A 21545-nucleotide genomic window follows, 5' to 3' on the forward strand; every position below is an offset into this window, starting at 1 on the left:
TCGTTTGTTTTCTAGAGCAAGAATCATCATAACTGTTTAATGTAAACTTAACCCTGAAGAGTCTCTGTTTTATGTTATGGACAGCTGATGCATTCCAGGGAACTTGTTAACGCTGATTAATTAAAAATCTAAATGCACACTTTCAATCATGTTCCACCCACACGCACACACATACACTGTACATGTGCCCACAGAGTCCAACCAACATCAAACCAATGGCCGTTGGCACAAAAAAGTCTAATAAAGTGATATAAACAAACAACAACAGGGGGTCCTAATACAATCACTTATGTGCTACATGTAAACAAATATAACAGAGGAAGAAGAGTAGGCCTACTGCAGGGCGAAATTAAATCGCTGGTTTACCCTTTCTATAGGCTTACATCATTAGACGTGACAATGGCTAGTAGAAAACATAAGGAGAAAGGTCGATAGGATTTATGGATGTATTAAGAGACAAATTTAAAGAAAAGAAGGCAAAGTCCCTTGAGACTAATGCAGCAAAATTCAAAATGTTCACAGAGGGACATGATGAGGGACAGACAGCAGAGTTATTTTCACATCAGCAAGAGTTGATGGTAAGTGCCAGGACCACTGTAAACATGCTAACAAATAGGGAAGGGAGCTGAATATTTTACCAAATTTAAGCAAAGGTTTAAAATCCTAGCTTTCACTTTCTTTCAGATTTGCGTTTACTATTGTGGAACTGGCAAAGACCTGGTGGTTGTTTGTGAAGGCTTCAGAGACACAATTGATAGGGCCTATTTACAGTCAATTAGAATTAAGAATCATTTAAGCAGAGATTCTCAGTAACCCCTGGAAAGATTTGTAGTTATGGCCACAGAGAGAGACATCCTCATGTCCCTTGACAGTGACCTCATAATGGACAGAGTTGCTGAGAATAGTGCCCTTCTCAAGAAACTTTTACTTCCCCAACATTACATTTTCTTACATTATATTTGAATAGATTAGATTAGATTAGATTATACTTTATTTATCCCACGACGGGGAAATTCTGTCGTTACAAGTAGCAGCATAGCAGCAACAGCAAAAAACAGAAAAACAAAACAATAACACACAAACAAGTAAGCACGAAAGAAATACAAGGCAAGAAATACAAGGCAAGAAATACAGGCAAGAAATAGACAATGAAAATATGGTAGACTGAGTAAGTAAAATGCCGTCAAACAAAAGGAATTTTAAAGTGCGGTTGCCATGATAAGAGAAACAATATTGCGGTGTAAGTGACGTTAAAAATTAAGTTAAGTTGAATGTGTAATTAGAGCAAAGAAGCAAGAGTCGGTAGCATAATTTAAATTATATTATATATAGTTATAAGTTATAGAATATAATAGCTAATGCTGTCAGTGTAGTTTTGGTATTAGTAATATCTATAATATCTAATCCCCATGTTCAGGTACAGCAAGTAACATACTTTAACTCTTTAAGTGTTTTCAGTAATACTCTGTACTCTTATATTTACAAGTTTGTCTAATTTGGAGTTTCTATAGCCAGTGACATTTCAGTATTTGTATTTTATTTTCAATGCAGATGTAATGTCATTGTTGTTGTTTTTTGAAGGCATAAACCGCAAACACAATCCCAATTATCATCCATGGTTTTGACATGCTACTTGCTGTGAATACCTTGTTTGATAGGTTACAGTATTGTGGCATAGTATTGGGACACCATGGTTAGTGTCATTCTAGGGCGAATGGCCGGATGATCCATGGCTGTGTTTTAGCCCCAGTCCGTCCCTGCTTAGCGATAACTATGGACAAGCCAAAAACAAACCTTTAGCAGCTTTCCTAAATTAACATTGTGGCATTTAACAATATTTCATTTAAGTGCAGTTGAAAAACATACAAGTCTGAATAATTTGTCTGATTTGTTTATCAGTCCATTGATTTTTCACTGTTTAGCAGGTGGATACTTGTAGGAATAAGTTATGTAACAGCTCTTTTAACAGCAAAAGCTGCTAGTGGCTGCCTGAGGGCAGGATGGTGTAATCAGTGTGGAAGGGTCGAGATGGATTAGCAATGATTTCCTTCCCCACAGATGCAGTGTGATGTTCTGAGAGCTGTGTGATATTGGGAACAAATGTTTGCGCTTTTGCTGGCAATAGTGGGTTCTGATTCCAAAGAGTTCTGATAAGTTTGTTCTTTCTTCTGAGTGCCTCCCCAGCATGGTATATTGAATCTGTAGAGGTTGTGTGAGCTATTGTGTTGTTGTATCTGCATAACATTTCTTGAGAATCCTCTGAAGTCTTTGCTGAGACATTTCCATCGACTACTTTTGGTGCAAATACGAGGAACTGGTAAATCAAGATAAACCACCAACTTTTTTCACTCACAATTTGTCCACTCCACTTCCACTGTTTCTTTCTATCTGTAAAATGACTGATGAATACCATTAATTGCTCTTTTTATTTTTGTTCAGTCCATCCAACAACAAGCAAACATTTCTCTTTAACTGGCAGTTTACTTACTGCCGTGTTCTTGTGTTTTATGTAGCGGATATTGATATCAGATGATTTAAAAATGCCTTGATTTCCCCTGACTTAACTCTTGCTGATCAGCTTGGGAAATCTCTCTTACATCCAAAACTGTACTCATGACTTAATTGAAATGTTTGTGTTTTTGATCTTCAGGTATTCTGTGATACTAACTCTGTAGTGTTGTTGTTTTTTAAAGATATTTTGGGCATTTTAGGCCTTTATTTGACAGGACAGCTGAATAAAGGAAAGGGCAGAAAAAGGGAATGACATGCAACAGGTCAGAGTTGAACCCTGGCCCGCTGCGTCGAGGAGTAAACCTCTATATATGGGTGCCCACTCTACCAACTGAGCTATCTGGGCGCTCACTCTGAAGTGTTTTTGCAAACAAATTAAAATCACTATCATAATAAAATGCTGTATTTAATTGCTTAAAACAGATTTCCCTTAGCAGATGTAAGGACGTTAATTGAGTTTTTGATTGTTCACTCTGCAGAGTGAAGGCACATAGATTTTGTATGGCTGCCTTCTCTTACCTACTCGTATTAAACCCTTACAAATGTCAGTGGAGCAAGCAATATTAAACCATATTAACACTGTGACTCTGTTCCTAACCATTTCTTATTTGTGACAATGCTCATTTTAAATGCAGTTTCTTGCCTAACAGGGAATTACAAATGCTAAATCAAGCATTGCAAATGAAAGTTTACTGTGCTTGTCAGGACTAGATGGAAATTATTCATGCAATAGGAATCTTTTCCCTTCAAGATGAGAGAGTGTCATCTGTACTGCATGATGTGTCTTCTCTAATGGAAACAAGCAGTTCTCTGTTCTTGAAATGACTCCATGGAGGTTTTTACAATAATCTTTTTTTTTTCACAAGGTAAGCTGTTTTGTTTGAGTGAGCAAACACATTAAATAGTAGAGACATGTTCAAGCTAGACTACGCAGGAGCTAATCTTTGACTTCAGGACTTGCAGGTGGGAAAGAAACTGTCCATACTCTGAATGTCCAGCATTATAGCAGGGTCACACTCTCAAATTTGAAGCCTTGAGGCCCACCGTATCTAATTATTAGGGTTATAAAGATTCACCAATATAAATCGGTCCTAGCTTTGCTATTCCCTGGTGGCTTTTACAAAATATATATTTATTTGAGGGTAGGCAATGCTTCTTTTATAGAAATTACTTATTTTAATTTATAATGTAAAATTAATGTTTTCACATTAAAGCCATAGTGCATAGTTTCGGTCTCCCCAATGAGGAATTCTAAGTAAGAAAACAACGCTGTCGGTGCATCCCAACCCGGTCTCACACCAGTTTGTGAAATTGTCACGGTATTTTGAGTTATAGATTTGTGTACAGGTCACAATTTTCTTGTTTAGTTTGTGTAGTGTTTACGATTTTTGTACATGGACCTTTCATGAACTGCCACGAGACTGGGCTGCTCTGGGGGACGCAACAACGGGGAAATGAAACGTCACATACGGGACGGTGACAACAACAAGTCACGCCGTTTTTGTGTTTTGATGTTTTTTCTCATCAGTTACTACAAGCGTTATAAAACCAATAAAACGTACTATGCTCTTTATCATAATTATTTTCTGCTCTACCAGGTATGAAGTTTTCTTCAGGGAGGTTGGCTCTATCATCATTATCATTTCAGGCATTTATATAGGAATAGAAAAATGGGGCTTGATAATTCAGAAGGACACCACCAATGACATTATTTTCCAGGGGAAAAACTGCTTTCAGTAATTCCAATGATCATACTAGACTTGTGATATTAATGACTCTCCAAGAAGACAAAAACATGAAAGAAAACTGTCATCTTTTGCTGCCTAAGGCACTAATTTCTTTAAAAGTCTATTCTTTTCCTGTCTCTGCCTGTATGCTGTCTTATCTAAACCCCCAGTGTCCCTTACCCCTATTTCCCACTGGGTGTGTCTGCGCTGCTTTCCGAATGCGCCACGGGCCCTGCGCGCAATCATGGCCATTTAAGTCAATGCTTAAAATTCCACCAGCCACGCCACCCACAAGCAGACGTGAAGCGTCTCTCCGCTTCGCTAAAGATACGCGTCAGGTCTATTTTCATGCGAGCCGCTGGCCGTTCAGACAACCGGGCAGGCAGTGAAACAGAGAGATCCATTCAATGTACCTAAACACACCTCCCAATATCGTTTATGTCTTGTTTATAACAACATGGATGACGAGAGATTCATCTTGGAGGTGGAAAAATAGGTAATAGTTCAATAAACACACAATTTTTCTGTAAAGTACTGGTTGAGACAATAAAGTCTGCAAGTCTGGCAGGAAGACGATCCGCTTCGGAGACGCTCCAGGTGTGGTGGCGTGTAGCGGAGAATGGAACAAAACCAGAACGCAGCAGCACAAAAGTGCCCAATTAAAATGGTCTTTTTTGTCATTTTTGACGATGAAAATGGTTACTAAAATCATCACCAATTGTTAATTCACACACTTATGTTTTTAATACAGCTTGGTGAGTAAAGGCAAAACACAGTTACACACCCATTAAGAAGTAAGAAATCACACAAATGTATACTATACTATGTTAAGTCATTTTGTAAATGTATGAAATGATAATTGTTTGGGGACATAGCCACCCTGCCTGTTTTTCAAATCAGAGGCAGATTAAAATATACTAGTATAGTGGAAGGGAATAAGCATTAACAATTGCATTTCTTTTAATGGCCTCTTTATTCATCCTTGGGCCAAGATGCTGCAACTAAACAAATTTATAACAATATAATAAGGTCAAAGGTCAAAATAGTAATAATTTGAACTTTGAGCGCAGGGCAAATCGGCAAATCCGAGCGGTGCGTGGCGCCAGGGGTATGTCCCATAAATTGCCTCCTTGGAAGCCTCCACTTGCCTCCCTTCCTCGCGTCCTGGTCCCTCCCACTGAGGAGGCCTTCAATGTAGAAATAATCGGTGGAGAAAGGCAACAAGCCAATTTATTTTTAGAGGGATGAGACGTCCTTTCCTCTGAAGCGTCACATTAAAACATCAGCTGTGTGTGTTGTGTAAGCAACTTCTTCAGATGCACGGCTTCCGGGAAGGCTGCTCTTGTGTATCTTTGGCTATAGCTCCTCAATGATCCCTCCTCGATGCTCGGTCCTCTGTCCGCAGGGACAAAATAAGAGCTTTGAGATGGCCTTCACAGAGGAGGGACAAAAAAACATCTGGTTCAGCCAAGGACCAAGGAGTTAAGTAGCTATCAAATAAGGGGGATGAGATTCAGCCCAGGGGTAATGTAGTGTATAGTTGGGTGACACCGCTCTACTCGTAGGCAATCAATGGAACGGCCAGAGCAAAGCCGTTTTGCCAGTACTGGTCATGATGTAATGGTATAACAGGCACAGGTGCAGCACAGATCAACATGGACACAGACAAGAATCCAACTTTTGGAAATGAATACACACACATTGATTATTGACACACAAGATTATATTCCCCAGATGCACAGCCTTTTTCCCCAGCATAGCACCTTCACCAGAGACAACACAACACGTGTCAGGTTGAGTTTATTTTTGGTGGTCTAGGCTCTGAAATCTGGCACCTGAGGGGGGGCTGCCACACAGCATTTCATTCACTAGCAATCACAGTAAATTGCCCTATATTATTTTACCAGTTGGGAAGGTATTTCAAGTAGTTTCTTAGAACTTCCATTGAGTTTCACCATTAATATCTCAACACCAGATAAGTTGCTCATAAGTGGGCATAAAGAACAACCACCTTGCAGAGTTGTCCTGGTAATGGAAGAAAAGTAAAAGATGTGAGGGTTGCTAAAGTTTTCTGTGCCAATGAGATGCACTACTTGGGTATTATCTACCTGAGGCAGTATTTTAAGATTACACCCTCAGCCAGCCTTGAGCCAATTTCATGGGTGATCTCCTCAGTGTGAGGGTATACGACAGGGCAATTCCACCCCAGCAACCTTAGCTTTGGGGGTTCAGAGGCCTCTGACAATGGGCTCACTTCCAGCATCAGGGGGTCACTATTTAACAGATCAAGCGTAACAATCCAATACAAATTAAGGAGAAGCCTAATTAATGCACTGGTAAAACTGATGGAGATATGTGTGAATATATTCGATAAATATATTTGGGGGTGGCATTAGCTCAGTCCGTAGGGAGTTGTGTGTTTGGAACTGGAGGGTTGCTGTTTCAAGTACCCATACGGACCAAAGTACGGAGTGTGGATTGGTAGCTGGAGAGATGCCACTTCACCTACTGGTCACTGCCAGGTGCTCTTGAGCAAGGCACCATACCCCCTCACCCCTACTCAGGGCACTGGTCCAGCTCGTAGCCCACACACTCTGACATTTCTGATCTTTTTAGAGTTTTCAGATTTTATAACAACTTGTAATAATAATGTGTTCCTGCCATACAATGCCTACTTAATGAGAGTGCTTACTTTGGATTTAAAAATAAAAGTGTTTAAGGAGTGAATTACTCTGTTGAAAAATGGGCCATAGCTTGGCTGGACTATAGTAAGATAATTGACTTGGAGCATCAGATTGTTATTGTATAGAATATTCTTAATAAGTCACACTTTGTACGCGATTTGAGCCAGTGTGTTTGTCCAGTTGGGCAGATGTGCCCTTCTGCTGTGGTCTGACAGTGATTAATGACTCAGGGATTGTTATGCACAACATGATGTATCAATACAAGATGATTGATTGCAAAAACAGATTTGCATTCCTTTTGGGAAGTAATTGAGAATTGTCAGTGTGATGCTGATTCTCACTGGGATGGCAAACAAATAATGTCAAAGGTAACATCAGGAGTGCTCAGAGGTAAACTAAACAAAACAACAGAAGAGAGTAAGATCAACTCTAATGCATCAATAATAAACAATAAAATGTGTTCCCCCTGCCTGCCTATGGTCCCCCCGTGGCTAGAAATGGTGATAGGTGTAAACCGAGCCCTGGGTATCCTGTTCTGCCTTTGAGAAAATGAGAGCTCAGATGGGCCGAGCTGGAATCTTGCCCCTTATGAGGTCATAAGGAGAAAGGTTACCTCCCCTTTAATTTATTCAGTTAACTTTGTGGTGCTGCAGAAGTAATGAAAGCATCGTATTTTCTAAATGCATCTATTCAAGACGGCAATAATTCAGCAGTAGTTTTTCACTGACTAAAATATTTAAGTGGCACAGGTTTTGAAGGAGCTTGATGGAACTATCCAAAAAATGTAATTGGTAAAATGAGCAAACCATAAAATCGGAGCTTTGAAAGGCAAAAGTAGTGAGAAGCAGTATGTGAGTTTATTACTAATAAATTCCTTGCAGTACTAAAGCATATACATTGAAAATACACTTCTTGAGCCCACTCTAATGGGTTCCTGAAAGGTTGTCCCTTAGCTGCCACCCTGCAGGAAGCAACAGAATTATAGATTTGCTTTGGCTCAATATTAAATTAGTAGAAGGCAAGGCTCTCTGAAAAACTAATTACTGTGTGTGTTGGGCAGGAGAAGCAAGGGACAAGTTACATTGCTAATAGGGTTTAGTTTTAGACACCCTGTCATTAGTGGAAATACACTGCATTTCAGCAGCAATAGGTCTACTTAAACATAATCTTTGAAATTCTTTCCTTCTCTCCCTGCCTTTGACATAAAGCAGGGAGTGGATTCAAAATTCTGCCAGTGGGAAGACTTTAATTAGTGGTGTAAGATGTCCAATTAACAGCTAATCAAAATATCCTTCAGTTACTGCTCTGAAAACATCAAAGTGTGGTGACCCTATTGTGCAAAAAAGCATTTAAGAAAACAAATTAATTAAGCAAAAATACAGTATTTAAGAAAACAGCTAAAGGAAAACACTTCAAAAACAACTTAACACATTTCTCAAATTCCATTGTTTAGGGAGTCCTGTTAAATTTGAGGGGATTAGCATGGTTATTTTTTATTATTATTTCAAAACCACAAAGGAAGGTAATGTACCTCACCTTTGTTTATGGTTTTGAAATGATTAAAAAGATGAGACATGTAGTTGTTTGCAAGTGCTGATCTTGTAGCAGCATGAGAAACAAACAGGTGCACTGGACAGGAAAACAAGGTTTCTTTTACTATAAGAGAACAAAAATGTAACTTTTGCAGCCTGGAATTTCTGTTCTTTAAAGCAGATATTAGATTTTACAAACCTTCATAGTTTGTGTTTAAAGACACAATAATTTATTTATCAAGAAGACTACAATGGCTGTAGTTAGGCTATAGTGGCAGTTACATAATGTTCAACTGTAAAAGCCTATCTATTGTTTGTGGGAGCAAATGGTTTTATAAACAATATGGAAACTGACTTTACTAAGTTTAGTTAGAAGTGTGCATGTATATGTAAGAAATTGACAGCTTGTCAAATTGTCAATCAAAAAGTGTGTGATCTTACTGCTCTCACTCAGAAACCTTCTCCTACATTTTTCCAATATCTCTGACATTCTTTGGTTGTCTTTGTAACTCTATAAAAAGCAGGCAAATTTCTTCTATCTTTATCTTTGGCATATACATGTTTTAATGGATAAAAGCACAGTCATACTTGTTAATTGAGAAATGCATCCAGTCTTGGGATTCTATGCTGAGGTAATGATCTGTTGCAAATTTTGTCATTAAGCCAATAAATCTCTGTGCTACCAGTCATTAAACCCAACAACAAAGTGATGTGAAGCAGTAAAAGTGATGTTATTTATGGCAGCATACTTTGAAATGTATCTGTACAATTGCATAATGAAAGATAAACGGCACAGCTAAATATTAGTGTACTTATAAAATGTAAACCTTTATGCCTCCGTTGCTCAAACTGCAACATATAGGCAAGTAATGGAATGCAATTAAAGTCTTTTTGTTACTTTTGTCCATATAATATTGTCACTGGTAATGTGAAAACCTAATATTTTCAACTAAGATGAGTTTCAATGTTTTTAAATTTATTTGAAGAATTAAATGGCCATTTAGAGACTAGAGTGTATGAAGTCAGTACAATGTAAACAAACGCATAGTTGGCAAGCCAAAAACAAGACATTTTCTGACATTTTTTAGAAGCTATTTAAATGTAGAGCTACTCATAGGACCGCTGTCACCATATCAATGATCAAGGGGGAGCTCTGACGCACAGATGTTAGAAAAAAAGGTCAGAGGTCACCGGAGCCATTAGGAATCATCCTCTGAGGACAAGTTTCCTTACCAACTTCATGGCAATCTGGTGAGTTGTCAACATACTTTTCTTTGTGCAGACGCAACGTGCCCGCAGCTTTCCTTGAATTATGTAAACACAATTACTAAAATTTGTGGGAATAAATGTAAATTATTATATATGTAAAACAGAAATGCAAAACTCATCTGCATCAATTGCCTCCATTTTATTTTCTTTGTCAATGTGCAAAGTGTAACTATTTTGAAATGAAAGAAATAACATAACATTATAGATGTTTTCTACTAGAACAATGCCAAGAAAGATAAAGGAGGATTTGTATTGCATAGAGAGCAATTCATATCAATGTCAAAATCGGTCCATTAGGGTGTATTAGACTTGGTAGATTAATATTCTAGCTGAAGTTGTGCTTTTTGTGATGAAGCGCGCTTGTTGCTTGTGTAATGTTCTTGATTTGCATGAATCTTTTAGTGACTAAGATGACAAATTAGAGCACTCAGCTCCAGCAACATCAGTGCACAAAAAAATGAAGTAAATTCCAAATGCACATTGCCCTTGCCACACTAATTCATTGAATTTGAACTCAATGCATCAGAAGGTATCTTCCATTTGCGTGTTTATAACTGTAATATGTAATGGAAGTCAAGTAAGCAAGCTAGTACATTTTAGTGTTGAACAATAATAAATATATTTGCATATTAATATAAATATGCAAATACATATTTACCGAAATAAATTGTCACTGATGACGTCAATATAAGGAAATAAAAAATGAATAGTTCCATCCCAAGGGGCAGATGAGCTTTTGGCTACAGCATAGCTTGCGGACACTGTACTGACAAGTCCTTATTTATTTATAAAACGTATCCATTCCCTCAACATGTCTAGGGAGTTACTAAGTGATGGGTTTCTGGTAATTATTAAGTGTTGATTGGAATCAACATGACATTACATCCCCCTTAGTGATGCTACAGAGACTTTCTATATTTGACTGAAGACTGAATTATGGCTGAAGGGAATGAGAGCCAATGGTGAGATTCTACTCTGTTCCCTGTTCAAACATATGTAGGGGAAAGATTTAGCTCAATAGTATGATGTGTTGGGGAATATGAATATTGTTAGACAATTTTACATAAGATTATGGTATAATTGTTCTGATGAAATCTAGTAAGTAATAAAGGTCACGTTCTAAACACATCTTACAATTACTTTAAATGGAAAACTATAAAAGAATGTTTGAAATTTAGGGTTCTGTTTCTGTCACAGGAATTACTGTGTATCTGGTGGACATGTGGGGAGGTCCTGGCAGTGGTCTCTGTGTTTGTGAATACACATTTAGGAAACTGACAACTTTTTTTCTAAAATCAATGAAAAGGTTCAGCCTAATTTGAGTGTCCAGTGATCTGGGGTCACAGGATGATCAGTTTGCTTGCTTGCAATTTATTGGTGTAAGTAGCTGGTTTCCCCGTCCATGGTAAGCGTCTTTAGCCATAAACGTTGTTACTGTGTCACCAGTGGCAACATGGCATCATGAACGCGTAAATGTAGAACTTTCTTTCATAAGCCAAGTGGCGTGTTATCTGTACCATTTTTGAGCTATCCGCGTGAAATGCTGTATAGACTGGACATATACATGTTATCCCTATAAGAAGTGTTATCGCAAGAAGAAAGCTATGGTTGAGTTTAGGAAAAGAAGAACTGGTCGGGTTTAGGAAAAGAAGAACATGACAGTTGAGGAAAAGTCACATGCATGTCACAATTAGGACAAGGAAACATCACACGCGATCCCCGATCTCCTGGGTGAAAGAAAAAAACAGTATGTGTCTTTAAATGCCAATAATGGCATACAAATTGGTGTGTCATAAATACGCCATTTCATGAAATCAGTCCACCATTGGAGACTCTTGGGCTAAAACTCTGAACTGAACCTCCAGTCCTGGTAAACAGAGCCCTGGTGCTGGAAAAAGGTGATTGGGACTCCAGAGTGGTAGTTTTCTTGTAAGGGAGAGGTTTTATTGTCTGCTGCCTGGTGTTAGAGGTCGAGGGAAAATGTGTGTTTTTTTGTTTTTTGATTTTGGTTGACGCTGGAGTTTATAATAATGCTGTTCCTCTTTATTCTAAAGTTTGCTTCTACATGCCGTTTATAGTATTGTTATTACATTGATTTACATACATATTACATGTAATATAAATATTAAAATGTGAATTACGTAGCCAAAGAGCATGATAGCCAGAAAAATGACATTCTACTACAGTATATAGAAAAGTTGGTGTTATTTGAAGAAACACATCTTCAATGTAGATAGAATCTACATCAACATTTCAAAGTGATTATACAACATTTTGTGTGTGTTTTGTGTGTTTTTCTGCTATACTTTGCAGTGTTCTAACTGTATTTTCATGACCAGAGGCACACAGTGTGGCTACTGATCCAATCATATCATCTCCTGGGATCCCGCTAAAAGTTGGGCCCTCACCAGCATGACTTATTGACACTTGGGGGAGGAGTAAAGTCCAGACTGTCCTTCCTAAGAAGAAACACATATTCTTTTCAGTATGGAACAGAGTTGCACCACATAAAAAAACACACACCGGCCACCTCTTTAAAATGTTATATAATTACTTCATAGTGGAGAACCTCTGCATGGCAGAGTCATGCTAATTTTTATTATTTTAGGAGCCTAGACTGATTAAAAAATCCAATTGTAAATATGCCATTCAGGCATAGATTTTTATGGATATTCAAGAGTGAAGTAGACAGAGAAGGGAGAGAGATTTAGATAACTGATGTTGTTTCTGGGCTTGTAGGTGAAGAACATGAAATGTGTTCTTTTCAGCAGTTATGAGACGGATAACCGTTTGACTTGTTCTGCAAATGGCTGCCAAGAGACTAATTTGTGGGAGCAGGTCTTTTTTTGGCTCGCTCATTATAGTGATCTTTGTCACCGGCTTGGACGCTGCTGTTTGTGACGTATCTGTTCTTTAAAGGTCTCACAGCAATATTTGCTAGTTCTATTTCTCATCAGACCTGTATTTCCAAGCTCCTTTCTTTTCACCTTCAGCCAGGCAATTTGCATGGTGAGAACCTCTATCACATTTAGGACAGAGATGGTGTAATAAAAACCAAGTTCACAAAGAAGCTCTAGAGTATTTTCCAAAAAGAAATAAAAATGTTTCCTTATGTAGAACAAACCAAAACATTTTCACTTACAACCTGAACCAAAAGTAGCACGTTGACTTTCATTTTCGCACTTCTATTCATTTTTAAATTTGCAAGTGCCTCGCTGAATATAATGTAATAGTGACAGAAATGTTTACCCAAAAGTGTAAAGCTTCATTTAGAATGCAATACTATTTCTTGTTGTGGAAACATGCAAAAAGCACAAGTAGATAATATTTGAATTCTTAGCACAGGCACAGCCCATCAGTACCATCCTTGAATCTAAAATGGGATTAGTCTGCTGCAGGCTTATTATCAGCCTGTCAGATTTGCTGCAATAAAATTCAATAACACAGAGCAAGAGATGGGGGTGCTGTAATTTTGGTTACTGGAACAAACATTATTTTCTGACCACAGGAAGTAGGGTTACTGACATCATCGTTGCTTAGCACATTGTGAATATACTACTTACACAGCTTGTTTTTAATGAGGAATAGCACTTTGCATACTAAGTAAACACTTTTCCTCTGTTTGGCATTGTCTGAAGAAAACATTTGTGACAGTGTCTTCTGCCCCTCCGTGGGTTTTTGACTGGAATGTTGCAAGTTTGATCGATCCTCACACTGGCAGGATTTTTTTTCACCATGATAGATTCTCATCCTCTCATGTGTATTTCATATGCATACTATCTCTGTACCTGAGTATAACTACCGTCTAATGTTCCATTCTTACCACAAATCTTGCTAAAAAAAAGAGTATGTTTATGTTTTCCGCAATGACAAAACATAAAATGCATCCAACTGGGTTTGGACGTAATAACACAAACAATACACTATTAGCCTACACAGTAGCTCTGGAGTATATACTGTATTTGTGAATCTTATGATGTTCATGTTTATTTTGTGTTGTTGTGGTGTTTAAAGAAGCACAATATGAAAAGGAACATCAATCAGAAATGTAACATGTTTGAAATCCTTTGTTACATGTTCTATTGAACCAATTAAAGGACACAAAACCAAAATGCATCCATCAGTAGAGTTAAATCCACCAAATCATTTAAGAACAAGGGGTGATCCTTGTATGCCCATATTTTGTATTAAGGGTGTTAAAACCACCCTCACTGTGAAAATGCATGGTGATGCTGATAAACTATAAGCACAGCCCATTCTAACCACACAGACCAACTTTATTCACTGACATAATTACGTTATAGATTAAAGTGTAGAAATGGAAAAGTCTTCTATTGATGGATTTTAGTCATTCACATGTAAAGCTTGATGGTTCAAGAGAGCCTGGATCATTTTAGGAGACTGAGGTTCAGTTTTTGTGTCTTTTTGTTTGTCTCTCTTCTGTAGGGTGATGATGTCCTGACAGTCATCAAAATGAAAGCACAGTGGCCAGCTTGGCAACCACTTAATGTGTAAGTAATACGTCCTGACTATCATAATGCTCACCACACATCTCTGACTGTGCTGCTGGATTTATAGTTAAATCAGAAATTGAATACAAATTGCAAATCATCTACATTACTTTCCACTATCATACGTTTCCATGCACCCAGTGGTTTTCAATCATTTGAATTTAAATTACACTATAATACACTATAAAGTTGACTTGTAGAGACTTAAAACTGGCTAATGATCCATCACAGGAATCTATCACAGATTCCAAGGTCTTCCTCTTTTCTCCTTGATCTTATTAAAGCTGTCATATGGGTCTTCTGTCTATCAATATGCTGTCCATGATATTGAAGACCATAAAAACCAGAGAGCTAATCACACTGGTGTTTCCTTCACAGACAGTAAGTTCCCACTGCTGATATAGTATATATTTTATCATAAATTAATGCATGAATTCCTCTTAATTATTGTGTTATGCATACAACTATTCCCTACCTACATGGGCTTGCAGTATGAGGCATTTACTCTTCCTGCACCAGCAACTATATGGATAGCCACAACATTTTCTTTTTTTGAACTTACAGTGCAAGACACCATGTATGCATATGAGCCAGATCAGATTGCTCCATATACATTTATCAAACAAGTAAATATATGGAAAACCTACTCAAACATCTCTCTCGATCACATCTTCAGACCTTCATCCACTAGAAAAAAATCTATACATCACTGGCAAAACATTCACTATGTAGTACTTAAAAAATCTGAATAAATACAAATTAAATATTCCATCTTGCCTCCTTTTTCGGGCTTGTGAGACAAAACTAAAAACGTAAACACACTATCTGAAATCAACATAGATTAGAAAGTACTACATACATATGGGATACCTAACTCCTATCTCTATGCTTTAGTACCTTGGAGATAAGAGGGCTAAATGGAAAAAATTAAATTGGACAGGTGGGCATTTACATCAGGACTAAACGGGGATGGAACTTTAAAGTCAAGTCATGAAAAGTCAAAAAGTCATGCTCTGTTTATGTAGTTCTGTCTTTTAAGTCCAAAGTGTTATATATTTCTTACAATACATACATTTCTGACATAATGCATATGTCGAAACAGGATTATCTTTCACTAGTTTGAAGTAAAAGGAATTGTTGATTACCAGCAGACCTTTAACAGCCAGCTTTCCGACAAATTTTGAAGTTCTTCTACTTCTTACCCCTGCTGTGAATTTGTAATATGCTCCATAGTGTCTGTAACGGGTCCGTGGTATATACGTGGCTCTGCTACTTTCAATTGAAAATAGGGTTTGATGTGTTTTGAATTTCAGTTGGAGTAAATCAGTTACTTATCTGGAGCCAGATGCACTCATTAAAATGTGGGGGACATAGCATCAGCATGCTCTTCAGTAGATATGTCCTCTGTGATGGATTATCTTAAGCAATTTTTAAGTCATACCACATTAAAAGGACTGCGAAGTAAGAAATCAATCTTAAAACTTAATGAAATTCTTTCGAAAATAATCAAAATGTATGTAACGCATCCACACGTATATAAATGTTGGCCCATTAGCTACAAAGTGACTTTGTCATTAACGGGCCACAACATTCTCAGTCCCTGGTAAATCACAACAGAAATTAATTTATTAATTCACATATGTGATACCATTGGTCCTAAGGCTTAAGGTATCAGAACATACAGTAAGAAGTCACTATCCAAAGTTGGACCCAGAGCCTGCCGATCAGTGAAAACCTAGCTAAAAGGTGCCCTGAAACTGCCAGCCATACCATGCTCATTTACTCCTAAATTCAAAAGAGCCATTTAATCTCTTATTCATGAGAAAAACAAGTAGCTTGTTGGCTCGGCTGGTTCAGATGAACGTAGTGGTAAAGCCATGTGCAGTGTTTTTTCCTCAACCGGGGGCCTCATGACTTTAGTCTCCAAAGGGAAGAACACAGGAATAGAAGCAATGATATGCACTAATTAGCTTACGCTGTAATGCACAGGCAACCAATTAATTGTTGTACAGTGCATCTGATCAATTCAGAGGCGGACTTACCATTAGGCAAAGGTAGGCAATTTTGCCTTAGGCCCCAAGCTACCAAGGGCCCCGTAAAACGCCTCATAAACTTATGGTTACGATTTGTTGTCTTACTTTTCACCAGTTAATTATATCTCTAAACATTGATACGCTAAAGTGCTTTCCGATTGTTTAATTCATGATGAGAAACTCCCCCCAGTCCCCACTATATATTGGACTATTCCATTATCCTACTGCGCATCTGCGTGTGTTTGTAAACAAACAGCTCAGCACGTGCTGTAAGCGAGGCTACAGACGGTTGAAAAATGAAGCGAAGCTACCAAAGTAGTTCTGAAAAAGGAAGAAGCAGGAAGAAAGCAGAAAGTCTTTAGCAAAACTTCCAAAGGTAACAACCTTTTTCACGACGGCCACTGACAACACTAACATTACGTTACTAAAGAGCAGCAAGAAGCCGCGGTGCTTGCGCTAGCAATGCTAACACTGATGAAGAGGAGCTAACCACCACAGCAACTAGACCCCGTGAGTAGCAGTCACCCTAATCAATGTGTTGTGATTGAAGATGATCCAGCACTCTGGCAAAAACAGCTGTCAGACAGAGAGCGCTGCTCAATAGTGCAGAGGGGACCACAACAAGTCAGGGACAGAGTTTTTTTTCCAAGAAATCAAGAGGGGCGCAAGTTTACAAGCAGTAACTATTACATGCAAATGAAAAATGGAGAAAAGATAAGCAGGTTTTGGCTCCTATACAATGAAAAAAAAAAGGATTGAAAAGGGTGAGAACAAGGGTTGTGGAGGGCCCCATGCCTGTGTTTGCCTTAGGCCTCAAAATGACTAAATCCGCCCCTGGATCAATTACGTTAGTTTGGAGCAAAAACGGAAAGACGTTTTGTATTGATAACTATGTGGAAGTGTGCTCACCATGGACCTGGGCCAAAGAGAATGAAATAGAGAGAAAGGAAAACAGCATCCTTACAGAATAAGGACTTGATTATATAATTTTTTTTTGTGAAGAATAGGCTATTGGCTACAAAGAGCAAAATGGAATTTGGCTCAATTATATGTTTAAGTTATAGCATGGAGTTGCATTATGCTGAAAGTAGGGATGGAAATTTTCGGAACTTGACATTTAAATGTTAGTTATGTCACTGACTACCTATACAAAGACTTAGAATATGTAAGTAGACAGGCACTGATATCTTTTAAAGCAACGATTAACTAAGCCACAGATGTGAGTTTACCAAAACACTGTTTTCAACATTGTCAAGTATGAAACCTGGCATTTAAAGTCTACTGTTAAAAAAAGACAAATAGACTACCTCAGGACAGTCTATGTGGCTCATTCTAGAACAGTACAAATCCAGAATTCACACACTTGTTAGCATGAAAGAAAATACCAAATTTAACATATAAAATAATATTGAGGTTGTCTAAATTCCCCAGCTTTCAGCAAAATAGTTGAATGCTTGGTCAACAATTTAAAAAATTAGTCAAATACATAAATTATGTCCTTCTACACCATGACAACTATTACCATTCATTTCAACCACAAAAATATGCACATATTTATAAACAGAAAGATTTTTAATTAATTAAAGCATTTTACTTGGGTTGTCTGCTGTATGGTGATGTATCCCTTCCTCATTTGCTACCAGACTTGCTCTTTCTCTTCTTGTCTGTCAATCACACTTTACCTTTTTGTCGATCCCAAATATATGTTTGAGATAAATCTTAGACATACAGTACTCACTGAGCAGAGGGCTGGGAGAGTCGAGTCAAGTTGTGTGTTCCCAGGGGATAATTGTTATTTCAAATCCTCAGATGCCATCATTAGCAGAGTGAAAAACAGATAATTATTATAACAGACATTTCAAAATTGTTGTCCGGAAAAAAATGTATTACTTTTTTTCCCCCTCTCCTTACAAGCCATCAGACAAAGACAGTCCTTAGAAATGCATCCTTTCAGGAAACCTGTCCCAGAACACAGGCGAGATGTGGAAGAGTCTTCAAGTTCAGTGAGAGGTCACAGTGTGCAGGGGCAGTATTGAGTTGGCTGAAGGATTTGGATATATATGGGCACGATGACAGCTTGAAAAGGAATTACTGGTTAATTGTCTATGTTTAAACAAGAATCTTCCCACTTTTAATTAATCTTGTATTGGCTGGGAAAGTTCTTAATTAGTTTAGACAGATGGCCGGGGGGGGGGGGTGTGTGTGTGTGTGTGCGCGCGTTAACCTAGATTACTGTCAGTAAAATGTCTTTACTTGTTATTTTGGGTATCAGAAAACGTTTCCTTTTGTATTTACACTTGGTTGGCCATTTTAGGGCAACTCTCTGGTGACTGAATTGAAAATGTATGACTATAAGTTTACGAGAACCAGCCACAGTCCCTAGGCTTGCTTTTGTTCAGGCTGGACATCTCATTTAGGGGCGAGCAGTTGCAGCCGAGACTCAGGTCTTCTGAGGGACACAGGCCAGTTGTGATGCAGCTAACATCTCTTTCTCTCCCTTACTCACAATTACAAACTGCTTTGAATCAGACAGACTTAATTCTCACTCTCTCTTTCAGACGGGCCCCCCCCTCAGCCGAATTCTCAGTGGACCAGAGCCGTCACCTTATGTCCTTCCTGACCATGCTGGGGCCCAGTCCAGACTGGAATGTGGGTTTGTCTGCTGAGGACTTGTGTACCAAGGAGTGTGGTTGGGTCCAGAAGGTGGTCCAGGACCTGATCCCCTGGGATGCAGGAACTGACAGCGGGGTGACATATGAGGTCAGTGAGAACATTTGAGCATTTAAAAAATGTAGTTTATTAAAACATTATGTCATCTCAGTCATTTGCCCAACATGCATACAGAATTAAGAATTTTTCCTCATTCTGTTATGTCTGCTTGTGTTATATACAATGACTGATCTATATTTTAAGTACTTGTGATGTTATGTGAATCGTAGGGTGGTACATTAGTTAACTGTTGAATTTTATAATATAGTATAATGTATTTTAGGTGAAGAAAGCAAACACTGAAATATCCTTTTATCAAGTTTTAAAATTAACACTGTAGCATTTGATTAATTGGAAGGGCCTAGAGACCTTAAAAGTTAGTACAAACTTGAATTACATTTATTGAATTTGACAGTAATTTGACAAATTACTGTCAAACATGTCAGTTGTCACTGAATTATTCTGTGAAACAGCCATTTCACATTTATTCAGTTTTAAAATGTACCAGTAATTATTATTATGATTAAAAAAACTAGGGGGAAAAGAAACTCTCTATCATCATCATCATCATCATCATCATCATCATGCAACAAAAACAAAGTTTGACTCAACTCAGGTTACAACCCCACAATTCCACAGCAATCACAGCCTTCTGCAAACTGCTATTCTCTCCACCTTTTACCCTGTGAATAACTTTCCTCCTCACTCTCATCACCAGCTGAGTCTTCCCTTCACAGCCAGGTTTTGACCTTGTCATTACGCCAACCTCTTTATCTGCCTGTCTGCTCACACTCACAGGCACTCCCTCTCTCACCTCCTAACAATTCATCCCCCATTCAATTCTCCTTTAACAGCCTTGAAAGTCTTCCACACCAGCCCTCACCCTGAAGTTCTGCCTGCTGCGTACTTAGTGTCTCCAGTCAGCACTAACAGATTAGGCTGTGCATGTACTGTACATGTTTGACCAAACTCTATGATGACATGTGTGACACCTTTGGCTGATTCCTGGAGCTCACAGATGAACCCACTGAACTGTGCTCTCTTGCTTGTTTTGGCCAGTCTCAGGAAGTATTTATTTTTCTCTTCGTCTTCCTTTCTCCCTTTGCTCTCTCTCTCACAGACGCACGCACACACGCATGAGCGCACGCACACACACACACACACACACACACACACACACACTTACACACACACACTCACTCCCTTGTACACCACGCCTGTCCTTTCTTACATAGACTTGGGGCCTCACACTGACTGAATGGAACTGTAGAGGCTATTCAGCCATATTCAGAACATATATACGTTGCAGCAGTTACTTATAAAACAAACTTAGAACTCCAGAACCTGCCTGAGCATCAAGACGTTGTTACGTTTTCTTCAGGATGAAGGTATTGAATTGATTTTTTGATCCCAAAAAAATAAAATAAAACAATTTGTCAGTTGTCCCAAATCCCAAATCCTTCATGGTGATTGAGTTGTCCTGCGGCCAACTCCCGTTGGCTGCTCATTGGCTGCAACAGTGCGTAGGTGGAAAGGCGCAAAATTTTGATAACAGGCATTGCTATTTTTCATTCATTAATTGTTGAAATGGAGGCTCAGGCTGGTGTCCTGAGACCCAACGAATACGTAGCTAAAGAGCAAAAACGTCTCTGCAGGTACAGGGAGGCCCCCCCCCCCCCCCCCCCAAAAAAAAAAAAAATTGTGAAGGCACAAGCCTGTAACCGAGTAATGACATCCATTCTCGGTGCTATTACTTTAGTGGCCAGCCATTACCCTGCTTCAGAACAGCTCTTTGCCTTTTTTCTGTTGTCTCTGTGGGGGGGGATGAAGGATAAGCTGGTCTTCTGTCTCCAGACAGCCTCTGGCGGTGGTGCTTCTCTCAACCCCATGCTGGCAGACCTTTACTGCTGACTAATAAAAGCATCTCCCATATAAACTACAATGCTCCTTCACAGCTGCTCTTACACTTTAGGACTTGTCCTTTGTTTGACTTGTATAACTTTGAGTGACTTTGTGCTCATTGTAATGTATCTTTCAAACAAATCCTGACAATGTGCAATTTTTTTTAAATCCCACAGATCTACAGCGTTCTGTTTTTCCTCTTCTTTCTTATCCTTTCTTTCTGTGTGCTTTTTTTAGTCTCCCAACAAGCCCATTGTGACCCAGGACAAGATCCGTCCCCTGACCAGTCTGGATCATCCACAGAGCCCTTTCTATGACCCTGAAGGGGGCGCCATCACTCCAGTGGCTAGGGTCATTGTGGAACGCATCGCCAGAAAGGTCTGTCTGTTTTCATACCAGTCAGCAAAGACAGTTACTTTGTTGCTCTTGTAGGATAATTGTCATATTGCAAGTAATTGCATCATGGCAGCGTATGTTAACAGATGAAGGTAAGTCATTCAATATTTGTGATTGATAAATAATGATTTACTAACAAGACTTGAATTGTGCTATACATATTACTGCAGTGTTTAGTAAGGTGATACAGTCATTACCCTTTCGTCTAACAGCAAGTAAAAAAGAAGAAGAAAAAGGAACAGGTTTTCGGTTGGTCTCTTTTGATTGCTTC

The 21545-nt window shown here is 38.6% G+C and overlaps 1 protein-coding gene across 1 annotated transcript in view; it reads left to right on the plus strand.

Moving 5' to 3' along the window:
• spon1a (spondin 1a) overlaps nt 1-21545 on the plus strand; it is a 71701-nt gene that overhangs the window by 39751 nt on the left and 10405 nt on the right. The window contains exons 7-9 of the mRNA XM_032508114.1: nt 14170-14234; nt 18826-19027; nt 21116-21256. Of these exons, the coding sequence (XP_032364005.1) occupies nt 14170-14234; nt 18826-19027; nt 21116-21256 (408 nt within the window). The remainder of the gene's footprint in view (nt 1-14169; nt 14235-18825; nt 19028-21115; nt 21257-21545) is intronic.

This window comes from Etheostoma spectabile, chromosome 1 (assembly GCF_008692095.1).
Source record: "Etheostoma spectabile isolate EspeVRDwgs_2016 chromosome 1, UIUC_Espe_1.0, whole genome shotgun sequence".
Lineage (NCBI taxonomy): Eukaryota > Metazoa > Chordata > Actinopteri > Perciformes > Percidae > Etheostoma > Etheostoma spectabile.